Source organism: Dendronephthya gigantea, unplaced genomic scaffold, assembly GCF_004324835.1.
Source record: "Dendronephthya gigantea isolate DGI-Jeju-01 unplaced genomic scaffold, DenGig_1.0 000030F, whole genome shotgun sequence".
Taxonomy (NCBI): Eukaryota; Metazoa; Cnidaria; class Anthozoa; order Malacalcyonacea; family Nephtheidae; genus Dendronephthya; species Dendronephthya gigantea.
The window spans coordinates 446,370-461,017 of NW_021163040.1; the positions used below are offsets into that span (position 1 = coordinate 446,370).

A 14,648-nucleotide genomic window follows, 5' to 3' on the forward strand; every position below is an offset into this window, starting at 1 on the left:
TATAATGTAACTACCGTTCATGCACACGTATGCATATTCTGCGAAGCCATATTTTGAGCAATATAAAAAGTAAGCACTTGGATGGATGGACGGATGCATGCATTTCTAATAATTGCATGTGTGAAATACTGTCCATTTTTTTTCGTGTGTGAGGTTATGCTGCGAAACAAAAAATTCTCAATAACAATCCTACCTGATCTGAAAAACCATATCCAAATACTCCATAAGAGAATGCAAACTCGAGTTCTACAGCCCCAACGTTCTATAAGTTGTATCAAGAAGTTTCATTTCGCAAACCTTTCTTATTTCTCTTTGTTAATTTTAGAGAACAATTACTGTATCAGTATTCCCATTATCATCTGGTAAAGTTTAACCCACCCAGTAAAATGTTTATCTATCAATTTGGTAATCCAGGGTTAGGGTTGCATGTCTACCTGTTTCTTCCTGTTCGTCAATTCGTATTTATCCATTGACCAGCCTATCTGTTAACAACAAAGCAGTATGATAAAATAACATTCGATCTAGTACAGCGACTTCGTGGTATGGGCTTATTCACATATCTCTAATGCACGTACTTCAGAAGTTTGATTCTCTTCACGACTGACAGTAGTCTTCGGCAAAATCATTATACAAATATCTTAGACCTTGATATTTTCAGGGGGGGAGGTGTAACAACGAAATCGAGAAACCTTACCTTTACTAATTTGTGCACATGAAAGGCTACTTTTCCAATGAGTCTGTGCTTGTTCTGATTTTCATCGTTGTACCCAAGTAGGGAGAAAACTGCCTGATTCGACCAATCCTTCATTTGGGAAACAATCTAAAACATATGTTTGTTTTCCGTTTGGTTCGTCTTCTATTAATGAGGATGCATCTCTTGATGTTTGCGAAATGTTCTGTAGACACATGCAAAATGTGTGTGCCGTGTATATATTATATCCCCCCCCCTTGGTGTACCTTAATTTCAATAACGTTCACTGTCCACTCAAAAACCCCGACTTATATAATAACCTCATATGCTGTATTCCATTAATCAATCCGCCTCTCAATGGATTTTCCATTGTTTTTGCACTCCTTTCCTCTCACTCGTAAGCTATAGTAGCCCGAAAATATGTTTCAAGTTTCATACATTGCAGTCAGTTTACTAATTGTACTACATACACTCAAATTGCAAACATGCGTCGCTGACTTCGATACATGAAACTGGACACACATAGCTACTTCTGGGCTACCTACAGGCGCCTTATAATGAGGTATAGTTATTTTATAAAAGCTCTCAGGCCACTCGACTCACTGTAATAGGAAAATTTAAGACTTCGTTCCAGATGATTTTTCCTTTTTTCGCCTGTGTTGTAACCGAAGTGCTCTTCACTAACGTCCCAACGGATACTTTACCGTAAAGTTGGTAGCTATCAGGAATAGAGTCTCCATCCATTATCAAATGCTGACAACCAAATACATGTACGGACAAGACGCCAGCCTTTAAATAAGGAAACTACTTATAGCATGCATGTTTCTGCGACTTGCGTTTTCTATGGAGATAGTACAAATACTTGTTATTCTGTTCCAAAATCCTGACAAATCCAGTATGAATCCAGTACAATCTGGTAGTACCGTAATCATGCTAAGAAGGAATTGATGGACATGAAAACATTAGCTTGGAATTTTATGTTGCTAGTGGCGTGTTGTCGTTTCAACTTTGATCGGATGAAAGAAAAACAGTTCAAATTACAAGAAGGTCTTAAATTGATATTGTTTTGCTAATATTTGCATAAAAGCAGTAAAGAGTAATATGCTAATTTTCGGCTTGTGAAATTCATGAATAATTAATGAGGTTTATACCCAATTAAAAAGGTCACATGCACACCCTGTTACACCATACAAATAAGATTGATGAATAAGCAAATCAATAGACCTTTCTTATAATGACGTCAAACGCGGAAAGTCTGATTTAATACGAAATTTGATTGGCTCTGCAAAACTATCGAGCCAATCAAACTTCGTGTAACATCAGACTTTTCATTATGAAAAAGGTCTATTACATCAGTTATCGGAATTATTACAATCTTATTTAATTCAAATTCATTTCACAAGTTGTTTATTGCCCGCTTGTGATATTCAAACAACACGACCGCTCGTGTTATAAACAACACTTATAACATTTGCAACAATAACGGGTCGTCAGCATGGGAAAGTGGCTGTTATAAAACTTTTTCATGAATAAGCAACCATTAAAAATGATAGTATTAACAATTATTACTTGCAATGTTTATGTTATTGGTGCCATTGAGGCGCTAATGTCAGTTACTGCAAGTACCTAAACTAGTGATAACGACGAAAGTAAGGCCTGTGGTAATATAATGGAATGGTGTAACACCATGGAAAAATCAGGACTGAAACTAAAACGATAACAGGCGGAGAGTGTTTACCCACATATATTCAGTTTTGCCCGACGGATTCCTTTTGTAATTGCAATAGCTTACAAAAGCAATGCGTTAGGCATAACTGAATATATGAATAAACACCCCTCAATTATCGTTCTAGTTCCGGCCGTGGGAAAAATCCCTGTATGCTAGAGTGAGTGCCTAGGGCGGTTTACACTTACAGGAAGGTTAGCGCTTTGTTTCAGAAAAGCATCATCCCTATCCTCCAGTAACAACGTTGGATTTGCCTCAGCTTCACCACCATCTCCTTCAAATAATAATTTGTTTCTTATGTATACCTCATAAAGTCATATTTAACCACAGGTAGCCCGCTATCAGTCGCGCAGGCCGTAGCATGTATTATGATTTAACTAATATTTAACACAAATAAATCGCTAATGGTATCAATCGTTATTAGTTTTATTGGAACATTACAAGAGTATTTTAGTCATTATTGATGCATCTATAAAAAAACTTTTGAATATAAGCACAATGAAAATGTTAAAAATCGATCAATTTAGCCAAAAAAAGTTTAATTGAAAAGAGATGCATGCAAATCTCCTTCAAATTAAAAGAACTGAGTTGGATTAACAACTCTTCATGACTCTCATTCAATTTCATCAACTTTTCCCAATTTACTTGCTCATGTGAACATAGACGAATTTCCATGTTTAGATGAAATTGTAAACTACAAAATGAGCACTAATTCATAATATTTCCCCCCAAATTTCTCTTTTTCTATATGCATGAACGGGGGTGTAACTACTTGATATGGGAATCAAGCCACTTTATTCATGCATGTATGTTGCATTTTCCTGCAATTGGCCTTCGTTAACGTTACTTTATTATATGGCAAGCGCGAAATGGAACTCAGTGATAGGCTGATAAGAATTTTCAGCTGTCTGTTGGATCGGCACTTTCCCGTAATTGACCGGCGTTACAGGCGATCCCTTATTACGAGGTGAAAAACAGAGAAATTCTGAGTAAAAAAGGCACAAATAAACGCTCAAGAGAAAATTTAATTGCTTTTGGAATTAACAAGACGTCTCCACTCCAGACAATTTAGATAAAGTAAACAATTCAATATTTTGTTCTTTTATCAAATGCGTACCAGGCTACTAATACGAATTCGTGCATTTCTTGTTTGTTTCAAGTGCAAGTACATGCCTTACGGCTAATGCCATATAACAAACTTTTTATTAACCTCGCTTGCTGGGCCTGTACCGACAAATATCGGACCTCGACCTTTTTGTACAAACCTCTCTTTTCGAGCTCGGTCTTAGTCCGATATTTCTCGAAAAAGACCCCGCGCTCGGTTAATAAGAAGTTAGTAATTGGTAAATTCTAGTGCTCAAATATGGCATATGTATTTAAAAATGCTTTGACTTTCTTCCATATAACACTGTCACTGATATACATGCAGCTATATCAGCATAGCTGAAACAGAATCCTATTTGCTTATTCTGTGGCTTAGCCTTAGGTTTAAACGTGGAAATCATTATTCACGAGAAATTACATTCGAAGACCGGCTCTCATCACGCTGTTTCAGGGCCTTTTTTAACATATATACTGGGGGGGCCAAGGCCCCCCACCCTCAATGTTGGCCCCACCAGTTCACTATTTTGGCCCCTCTAATGAAAATCCCCTTTTTAAAAGATATTAACAAAAAATGAAGAATATTGAATAATTTAGCTCTGCGACAGTGTATTACTATTAGCACTCTTGTATTCTGTAACCCAACCTTTGTTGAATGTAATTCGACGAATGTTATTTGTCGAGACAGTCGAGCACGAAAACGGCTTAAATAGACAAATAGATTCATCAATGATCAATCATTTTTCTGTTGTAATGTACAATATTTCAAATGCATCTTTACCTTTACAAATATACATGGATATTTGAGTGTACAGAGATTATCCAGTTTAAAGAAAATATTCTTCAGACTGGAAAATACACTAAACTGTCAAATATACACTCCATTACTCCCTGTTGATATTGACACACATGTTGTACCTTTGATATTATTTTTGGTAAGACGTAAGTTAACTTTGTATTTTTTGTGCGTTTTCCATATTTTTATCTGAGATACAAATACAGTTTTTAGAATAAATTTGAAGGCTCAGAATATAGGAAATGGCGTTTCTTGACTATACTGATTTCAAAAATCTCCCGGGTGCCCCCTAGCTTTCGGCCATGATCGACATTTCTACTTCTTTTCGCTAGTGGGGAAGCCCTTTTTTGCCAATGGCCCACCCACTCGAAATTTCTTAAAAAAGGCCCTGCGCTGTTTCTTGGGTATATTGGAACGTATGTTTTTAGTATTTATGAATCCGGTTTTCAAGTAATTTGAGGGTTTATGTCATTTTTTAAAAGGCATAGTATTAAGATTTTTTAGGATTGTATTAAAGTGTTTGCATATGTTGTCCGTAATAACAGACCAAAAGCTTTCATGAATAAATTCATCCGGGACTCCTTAAACTAATATTCACATAGGCCAAACTACTTACCAAATATGCCCCCATGGCCTTCCATCGCTAAAAATTCAATTGTAATCAGTTGTAATTTAAAAAAAGCAGTTTAAAAAACGGCATTTAAATATCAAAAAAACTTTTCAAAATAAAAAATTATTTCAAAATTTGCGCCTTTTAAACCACGGTATGACATGCCAGTGGACATACGCGAAAATTATGCGCAATTCACTTTGCACATGGTTGAAAATTGAAAAATTTCTTGCTGTTTGTTGTAATCACTGAGATCAGTTGTTGTATTTTAAAGTATTGAAAGTTTAGTTAAATAATAGCCACCAATAATCATGGTTAAAGATGCTGAAATGAAGGACGCTCAGGAAAATAATGAGGAAAAGAAGGAGGCGGCAAATGAAGAGCTTTCTAAAGCCGAACTCGAAAAATTGACACTTGAAGGTAGAGGTTGATCGGACATATAATGTAATACTTCAAAGTTGATACATTATTTCTTGGTTTGTGATATCACGCAAATACTGGTACCACAAACTATGAACAATACTCATACCGTACATTTTTCCAATTTATAGTCGACTTGTGATTTATCAGTTAAATCAAAACCAAAAAGTTTAATCATGATTATTTACCAAAAGTTTTAATTATGATTATGGTTTTGCCATAAAGTACCTTAGGTTGAGGCACTTTCCACATGTGATACTGCATATATACTTGGTGTTTGATTTCTTGTAAAAATGCATTGTCATCCCACCATAATATTGCAGTTATGATCCACAGATTGCTTTTAGCTATTTATGGCACAAACTGGCAGTACAAACCGATCAAATTGTAATTATTATGGTTTGCTGAAAGATTTTAATATACATCCAATTTGTTATTTGCTTACAAATTTAAACTCATATCTTTTATGAATCAAAATGTCTTCTAATAGGCACTTTCCGCTGGCATAATGTAATGCAACAGATCATACAATTCTGTTGAGTTAATTTTCAACATAATATATATGGAAAGTGATCAGGGATGCCCTGTTCAGATCTCAAGTTGGTTGCAGACGATCATCAAAATAATTGAATTTAGATGCCTTTTATCATCATTTCTTTTAAATAGCTGATGATTAGGATTGTCTTTCAGAACTTTATGAAACCTAAAGAAATGTTTATTTTTTTTTAAATTTCTGTGTGCTAATTCAAGGCTAGACAGGATTCTGAAACAAAGCCAATATGTTTATAATATAACTAATCAAGTTCTTGTGCATAAACCAGTGAGTATTATACTCACAGTCTATCATAGTCTATGTTGACTAGTAAATGTAGTTAATATATACAATGAGCTTTTTATTTTTTTTCAGATTTCAAAGAACATGTTAAACATGTCGAAAAGGGAGTAAACAGCAAAGAGCCACATTTTGTTTTGAGAGTTCTGAGATCTCTTCCATCAACAAGAAAGAAACTTAACCATCCTTTACTAAGAAAGCTCATCACTGGATATTTTATTCAAGGTGCAGTACTCTACTGAAAAAATTATGTTCAGTCTCAAAATGTATTAAATAGGCACTTTTAGTATATACCAAAGCTCTACCACCAATGTCAATATATATATATATATATATATATATATATATATATATATATATATATATATATATATATATATATATACACCCATTTGCAAAAACGTTGGCCGCAGATAGATAGATAGATGGATACTCGAACTCTAATTAGAATTGCATATGATTACATTTGCATGGGATTTCAATCATATTACACAACATATGCAATTCTAATTAGATTTCGGGTATCTATCTATATATCTATCTGCGGCCAACGTTTTTGCAAACGGGTGTATATATATATATTATATATTATAATATATGTATATATATATATATATATATATATGCTGAATTTTTAGTGACTTGAAACTATAGTTCTGAAGATATTTATTTACAGCATCACAAGCAAAAAATGAGCTGCTGAAATTCTTGGATGAGGTAATGCAATTACTAATTAGAACTGTTTACAACTGTATTTTAGCTGAAATTAGGCTATTTGGAATTGTAAAGAAACCTTGGAAATAGAGGGTTGCCAATGTTATATTGTGAATTCCTCTGCTTGAACTGTCCCACACATCATTAAACTAAAAATATTTTTGTACAGACAGTATAGTTTCCCATATGAAAAGAAATTTATCCATGTAGTACATACTAAATATAATCTTACCCAACATTTTTTGTCCTCTGTGTAACCTCTATAGTAGGTTGCATGAATCTTTCTCTATTTCAGATTTGTAACTTTAGAAAACAAAAGTATATATCACTGTTCAGACAGCATACTGCAAAATAACAAAAAAAATGATAAATAAAATTGAATACAAGAAAGTGCTAGTGGAAATACAAATTTACATACATATAATTTGAAAACTAAATACACCTACGTAGCAACCTTTAAGTCTCTGGTCAAGATAACTATAGGTCTTATTCAATAAAGTTCTACCAACGAATTGAATTTCTACCCAATATCATAGCCTATGGAAACTGATGTGTCGAGCACATATCGACCAAGAACTGGAAAAGCTGCGACCACTCCTGTATTACCAGAAGTCGAGTTTTACTTTCATCTCCTGGTTGTTATTCATCTTATTGATACCGAGGCTTATGAACAGGTAAATTGTTAATTACAGTACTTATAGGGGCACGCATGCACCTTTAGAATTACTTTTAAGTATTAAATTATTTAAAACATACAGACACACATGTTTTTTTCATGAAAAAATTTGACTGTTCCCTCCCTAGATATTCCATAACAACTAAAACGCGGTCTCCTAATAAATTTAAATTAACTTAAATTAATTCCTCTAAAGCATAAATTAAAAGTTCTTCAGAAATGTATCATTAATTGTAAAACTCGAAAAATTTTAGCTTGCAGCGATTATTTCCGAACTGCGCCGTTTTTAAAACCAGATGCAAAAAACCGTTCGTTGAATTTCAGCCTACAAATCGTAATCATCATTAGCCTACATTTCGTAGTCCACTTACTTATAGTCTTAGAATTAGAATTAGAGATTTGTTGTATTAAAAGAACGAAACCTCGATTGCTGTGAATTTGTTCCGATTTTCTTTCAGTCCCCACGTATTCACAAATATCATTATTACATTAACGTTATTACTATTAGTTTGTGTTTTCTTAATGGATGACTACATTCTTCGTTTGATTCACTTTAAACCCACGCGCAGTCATTCGACAGAAGGTTTAGCATTATTCGACTTCTATCGCGGTTTGCTGGATTTGCGAAAAAAGCGAACCGGTTTCGGGTAATTTACAGCAGAATACTGAAACGAGAGTGTAAAAACATATATGCATGATGCATAGTGATTAATGTATAAAATGAAACATAAATTTATTTTCCTAGCCGCTATATAAAAAGAATAAAACCCAAAAACTTACTTTAAATCAGTTTTTTGGGATTTATTTTCGTTTGCCATTTTCATCCGTATTTGCTACGCCCGACTAGCAATTTTACTTCCATTCCAGCAGTTTTACCCCTATTTTTTTCTTCCGCACGTCTCATCGTACGTACCCTACATGATCATTCGTAAACATATGTATGTCATTTACGCTGAACCTCGTTTTTTCAGGCATTAAAGTGTTCGACGCTCCTCTTAAAAAAGTCCGAGCTACACAACAGACGGACTTTGGATCTGATTTTGGCTAAATGCTTTTTCTACCACTCGCGAACGTATGAGTTACTTGACCGTTTAGACCAAGTAAGAAGGTGCGTTGTACTAAAAAAATCACGCCATGAGGAATGTGGAGGTATTTGTAGTTGTAGCCTTGCATGCAACTAGAATTGACTACTTCTTGAAATTGAATGAAAAACTTCAACCATGCATACCCATTAGGTTCTTCCATCATTACCAGGAGAGCTAGGGAATGTCGAAGGAAATCAGTCGGGCACTGGACAAATATCTGAAGGGCTTTAAATTTACATTGCTGTTTCGTTTTTTACAGCTTTTTCCACACAAAATTAAGAACGGCAACACTAAGACACAACATAGAAGGACAGGTAAGGTGGTTATTTTGTGCTTTATTCTAGCTCCTGAATAATGGTGCATCCAACTGTTCCTTTAGTTAATCCTATATTAGAAATGTGGGTAAAAAGGGCATGTTTTCTGTTGAATGAATTTTGGTTTGTTTTTTACCTAAACTCAAATAATTATTCCCTACAGGCAACGCTGCTGAATTTGTTGTTACGAAATTATCTCCACTACAATTTATATGACCAGGTGCAGTATAGAAGCCAATAATCGTGTCTTCTGATTTCAGCACATGCAAGTTAGGAACTTTAATAATAGCAATTAAGGTGTACAGATATCCGTAATATTTACCGATACCGATATTTCCATTATATTTCCGATACAGTTATCGGTACAGTACAAAACATTTGGCACTAAAACGTGGAATAACTCATATTTTACGATGTATTTGATAGGCTGATAAACTGGTTACAAAATCATCCTTCCCCGACACGGCGTCAAACAATGAATGGGCGAGATACTTGTACTATACTGGTAGGTTTTTCACTCTAGCATATCCCAGTGCGATTGAATACCGTATTCTCTCTATACTATAGAAGCTATACATGTTAGGTTTCCAATATTTAATGAATTTTAATTTTTACTTACATACAGTATTAAATTTCTCTGAAATGAATATTGTGATTGTGCTACTCTGAGTCACCAACCGGGTAAACTGAAAAATTAGCTTGACCACGGTGGGAATCGAACCTACGACCTTTGGTTTGCTAATCCAATAATGCTCCTCCGCAGTCAAGGTAATTTTTCAGCTTACTTGGTGTAGGTGACTCGGAGTAGCACAATATATACACCTGAGTCTTACAGTATGCACTGTTACTATTAAATCTCTCTGTTGAAAGGAATCGTGTTTCTTTTTGAGCTTGATTTGGACCAGGGCATCTTTACTGGACTTTTTCTTCTTTTAGGGATAATAAAGGCAAAGCAACTTGAGTATACAGAAGCTCATAAGAATTTAATCCAAGCTATCCGGAAGGCCCCACAATTTTCTGCTGTTGGATTCAGGCAAATTGTAAGTTTTGACATGTGGTAAATGACGTATTCTCGGAAACATACATAAAGGTTCGTGCGCGAACCTCTGACCCTATTATTGCAAAACGGTAGTTTGGTATTCAGAATATAGATATTAAAGCCCAACATAGTGCTTTTATTAAAGTCATAAAAGGCAATTTAAACAATTTGAGTGTAATAAGAATATATTTGAAAGTAACATTCCGTACTTAAGACATCTTAAGACTAAGTGATAAATGACATGCAAATTTGAATATGTAGACTGCTGATGTAGACTAGTAATATATTTACAAGGTATCAATTTATAAAGGGTGATAGGCTGATAGTAAGTACAAAGTAAGGACAAACAGTACATGAGAGGACAACTCCTTACTTTGTCCTTGTTATCACCCTTTGTAAATTGATACCTTGTAAATATATAATTACTAGTCTACATATTCAAATTTGCATCTACTGTAATTTAGCACTTAGCAGTGGCGTAGCCAGCCTGACGATTTAGTCATGCTATCCAAATTTCATGTTATTATCATTATTCATTTCTTTACAAATTCATTGTTTTCACAGTCAATGAACACCAAAATATTAGCATAGCATGATTAAATTGTCGGGCTGGCTACGCCACTGGCCCCCTACTCTGAAGATGTCTGAAGTTAAGACGAAACGTTACTTTCAAATATATTCTTATTACACTCAAATTGTGGAAATTGTCTTTTATGGCTTCACTAAAAGCACTATGTTGGGCTTTAATATTTATATTACGAATACGCTTCCCGCCCGGCACGTCTCTGCCAAGGGTAGTTTGGTAGAAGGAAGAACTGAACGGAAATTTCCTTATAAGTGAAAAAAAAGATGATTTGATTGTGTGGATCATGGCCTCTTAGAAGTAAACTCTTTCTGAAATGCGGTGTACCTAAAGGATCCAAACTGGGTCCAAAATAGATTTTCGGGCTTTTAACCGCTCTAAAGTATCTAAGCCAAGCGTTTCAAAGTTTTCTAGTTCCCAATTACTTTACAGGTCGACACAATTTAAAAAGAAACGCTGAAGAGTCTGAACTATAACTGAATAGCTATTTTAAAGTCGTGACCAAATTGCTCTCTTCACAGGCACAAAAGTTTGCAATCATTGTTGAATTGCTTCTTGGTGAAATTCCCGACAGGGCAACGTTCAGAGATCCTGCACTGAAAAAGACCTTGCTTCCATACTTTCAATTGACCAAAGGTTAGAATTAGTAATAATTTGAATCGATTTGCGAAAATGCAATGTGTACATAAACATCGCAATAGGTTGGGGTAGGTTACCGTTTAATTTGTCCACCAATTTATTTACATACATTTAAAATGTTTCTCGCTTCGCGCCGAAGGTCATATACATAATGTAAACACTTTCTGGCTAAACGTGCGCACGGTGTCATTTCAACGGTTCTCATACATGTCTTTGTCATACACTTTAATAACTTCGCAGTGGTTTTCTAGACAAGTATATTTGCAATAAATGTAAGTTTGTACCAACTTATGCATGTTTTCGTTTTTGTGTACAAGCAAGTAAAAAACGCCACGAAAACCATGTCGCAAGCAACGAATTCTAATTCGTCCTTATCTATATATAGACTTAGATTCGTCCAGTTTTTTGTGCATTGCATGGTTTCTTAACGTGTTACGTTGTTTCCAAACTGTTTTTCTGCAATTCTCTGTTAGCTGTACTAGCCGGAGATCTTGGCCAATTCAACGATGTTATAATGAATTATAAAGATAAATTTATTGCAGAGAAAACGTATACGCTAATTATCAGGTACGTCATGGAGTAAGCCTTTTGCCTGCATTTTTTTTTTAATCAAACTGTTTAAAAATTGAAATAACTGACCGGTTAAGACCGCGTTCTTGTTTTTCGTGTCCTTGTTTGCACTAAAATCTATGATTTTTGATGACTTAGATTACATCACAACGTCATCAAGACTGGTATACGTATGATCAGCTTATCATACTCTAAGATTTCCTTAGAAGAGATCGCTGCGAAGCTACAGTTGGATAGTCCGGAGGACGCCGAATTTATCGTAGCTAAAGTATGACATAGGAGCTATACTAAGCATATTATTAGCTACATAGTTCCTTAATTGTCAGTCATAACTAATGTTATACGAAGTTTGATTGGCTCGTTAGTTTTATACGGAGCCAATCAAACTTAATGTCCAGTAACGTCAGATTTCCCGCGTTTGTAGAAAGGTCTATTAAACATGATAAACCTTTTTTCAGGCTATAAGAGACGGTGTGATTGAAGCGACAATCGACCACGAAAAAGGATATGTTCAGTCAAAGGTATAGCAATCGTTGTGTTAAACATATTTCAGACATTCAACAACTAACCCTTCTTATTCTAGCACCCCGTGATATGTGACGAAATCTACTGCATACGCCATAATTGCTACAGTGTATTGTGTGCTATAGCCTAGTATTCTACTTCCCATATTTGTTTATTAATGTACAAGCTCTATTTTGAACAATATTACGTAAGGATGTCTATGAAATACTAGCAATAGATTATTGGCCTACTTATAAGGCGTAATACAAGTCGAATTTCAATTTCAGATATATTTTTATATTGCTGGGATTCCATTTTAGGGCATCAATTTATATATATTGAAGCCATTATATGTTATAGTTCTTTTATATTCTTTCATTATTGCAAAAACCAGGACAGAAATTACCAATTCGATATATATATAGTGTTTAACTGATGAAGAGTCCTCAAGTGTTGCGATATATTTTCCCTCGACTTAATAGTGTTTCGTTCGTTTTGCCTCTCCATTTTTAGGAAATAACAGACATTTATTCAACTAACGAACCACAGGCAGCTTTTCATCAAAGAATTACATTTTGTTTAGATATTCATAACCAATCTGTGAAGGTGAGTTCATTCGTTAAATTTAGCTCGAAAGAAAGAATCAATTCAAAACCAATTCTGAATAGTAAATGCCGATATCGAATGAATTTGAGAAAGTGATGTGCTGTTCCAAAGCAATTCATTGTTATCGTGCAGTAGCTCAAATTCTCTTCGCATGCAATTAACTTCTTGACATGTTTTTTGTGAAAGTACAATGTACACGTATGCATGCATGCGGTATTCAGAGTCGACCACTTGGAATGTTTTATACCTCGTTATTATGCGTATAATGTGAATGTGATGTTAACTAACTTTCTTTTTAGGCTATGCGATTTCCTCCGAAATCTTACAATAAGGATTTAGAATCTTTAGAGGTAATTAAGTCATCTTGACTTGATCGTGCAATACCTGCATATATGCATGTAAGCCCAAAACACTGGAAAAGACAATGCCTTGTTGCAACACGGCCATGCTGTCAAGAAATCTATCAATAGTATATGGAAAGTACCTCTTGATTTTAGTAAGAGTGAACAACTCCGCCATGTTTGTAGCCGTTATGCTAGTTTTCTTAATTATACCAGTTGATTTAGTTGAAATATAAGAGCTTTTTTGAACGAGCGTGCCTGCAAATCCTTTGTTTATTTACGCGAGGTTGGAACAGGCGTCATGTTGTTTCGGTTAAGGCCAAGTTAGGTACTGACGGGTGTGATCAACTAAGGTAGTTTAGGCTATGTTAGGTGAAATGGCATTGAACTAAACGTCTGGCCATTACGTCAATCTGTTGTTGTTTTCGTCCCAAAAAGACTAGTTCTTGTTTTCACATAATCTTGCGCATGTCCTAAAAAGGCAATTATTTTGCTTTAGGAACAAAGAGAGCGAGAAAAACAAGATCTTGAACTTGCTAAGGAAATGGCGGACGATGACGAAGATTCATTTCCGTGAACCTTTTAAGGGTGTAGCCTATATTATGCTTCCATAATTAAATCATTTTATCGTAATTATACTTTGTCCCCAAAATAAATTTGTTTATTTTACAGCTATATCCTCCTACAGTACTATTTGTGCAATTCTTTCCCATCAGAGAGAAATTCCGTCTGTATTACTTTCTCGGTCTGCATTTTATAAATAGATCTTTTGGAGGCCAAATAACTTTGAATTTGGCTTCTCTCTATTTGGCTCTGAAAAGAGATTTGTTGCTATTAGGCTTCTTTTTGCCATCTTTTTCTTTCCATGCAAGAGCTATTTTAATGCCCCTTGTAAAATTAAAATTTTATAAGAAGTGATGAAAAAGCGAGGCATATTTTACAGTCCTGCCAGCATCTGTAAAAATTAGAAAATTGCTGGCACCTAACTTTTCAGCATGCTTGTTAGTGACATTTTTTGTACATGGTCAGAAGATTAAGGGTTTTTTAATCATTTTTACTTGACAGTGTCTTATGTAATAATTCTTTGGCCCACGAACGGCAGCCTCGTTTTCGAGTAATGGCTTATTTCACACTTATTTGTCAAAATTAAAAGTTCTTTTTCATGCATGTGTTGAACAGCTGAAGAATGATGTTTTGTATCTTTGCGCGTGGCTTGTGAGAGTAAAACGTGATAAATAGAAATGTTTGGGGGGTAATGTTTCCCCTTCTACTTTATTGGCAGCAGTGAAAACACTGCATGTTTCGACAGATGTCTGGTTGTCTAGCTATATCGAAAGGGTGCAGAGACCTAGCTTGGCCTTTTTTGGCGAAGACAATGTTCCCAAGTGGTAACTTCTGTTC

The 14,648-nt window shown here is 34.9% G+C and overlaps 1 protein-coding gene across 1 annotated transcript; it reads left to right on the top strand.

Annotated features, from left to right (window-relative positions):
- Window positions 1-5,154: 5,154 nt before the first annotated feature.
- LOC114524198 (26S proteasome non-ATPase regulatory subunit 3-like) lies at window positions 5,155-13,945 on the top strand. The gene is made up of 16 exons (XM_028545334.1): window positions 5,155-5,344; window positions 6,252-6,401; window positions 6,853-6,893; window positions 7,427-7,564; window positions 8,538-8,674; window positions 8,911-8,965; window positions 9,129-9,185; window positions 9,392-9,470; window positions 9,902-10,005; window positions 11,109-11,223; window positions 11,700-11,793; window positions 11,935-12,064; window positions 12,255-12,317; window positions 12,814-12,906; window positions 13,206-13,256; window positions 13,747-13,945. The coding sequence occupies exons 1-16, from the start codon at window positions 5,236-5,238 to the stop codon at window positions 13,822-13,824; spliced, it is 1,494 nt and encodes a 497-aa protein (XP_028401135.1). The 5' UTR covers window positions 5,155-5,235; the 3' UTR covers window positions 13,825-13,945.
- The last annotated feature ends 703 nt before the right edge of the window (window positions 13,946-14,648 follow it).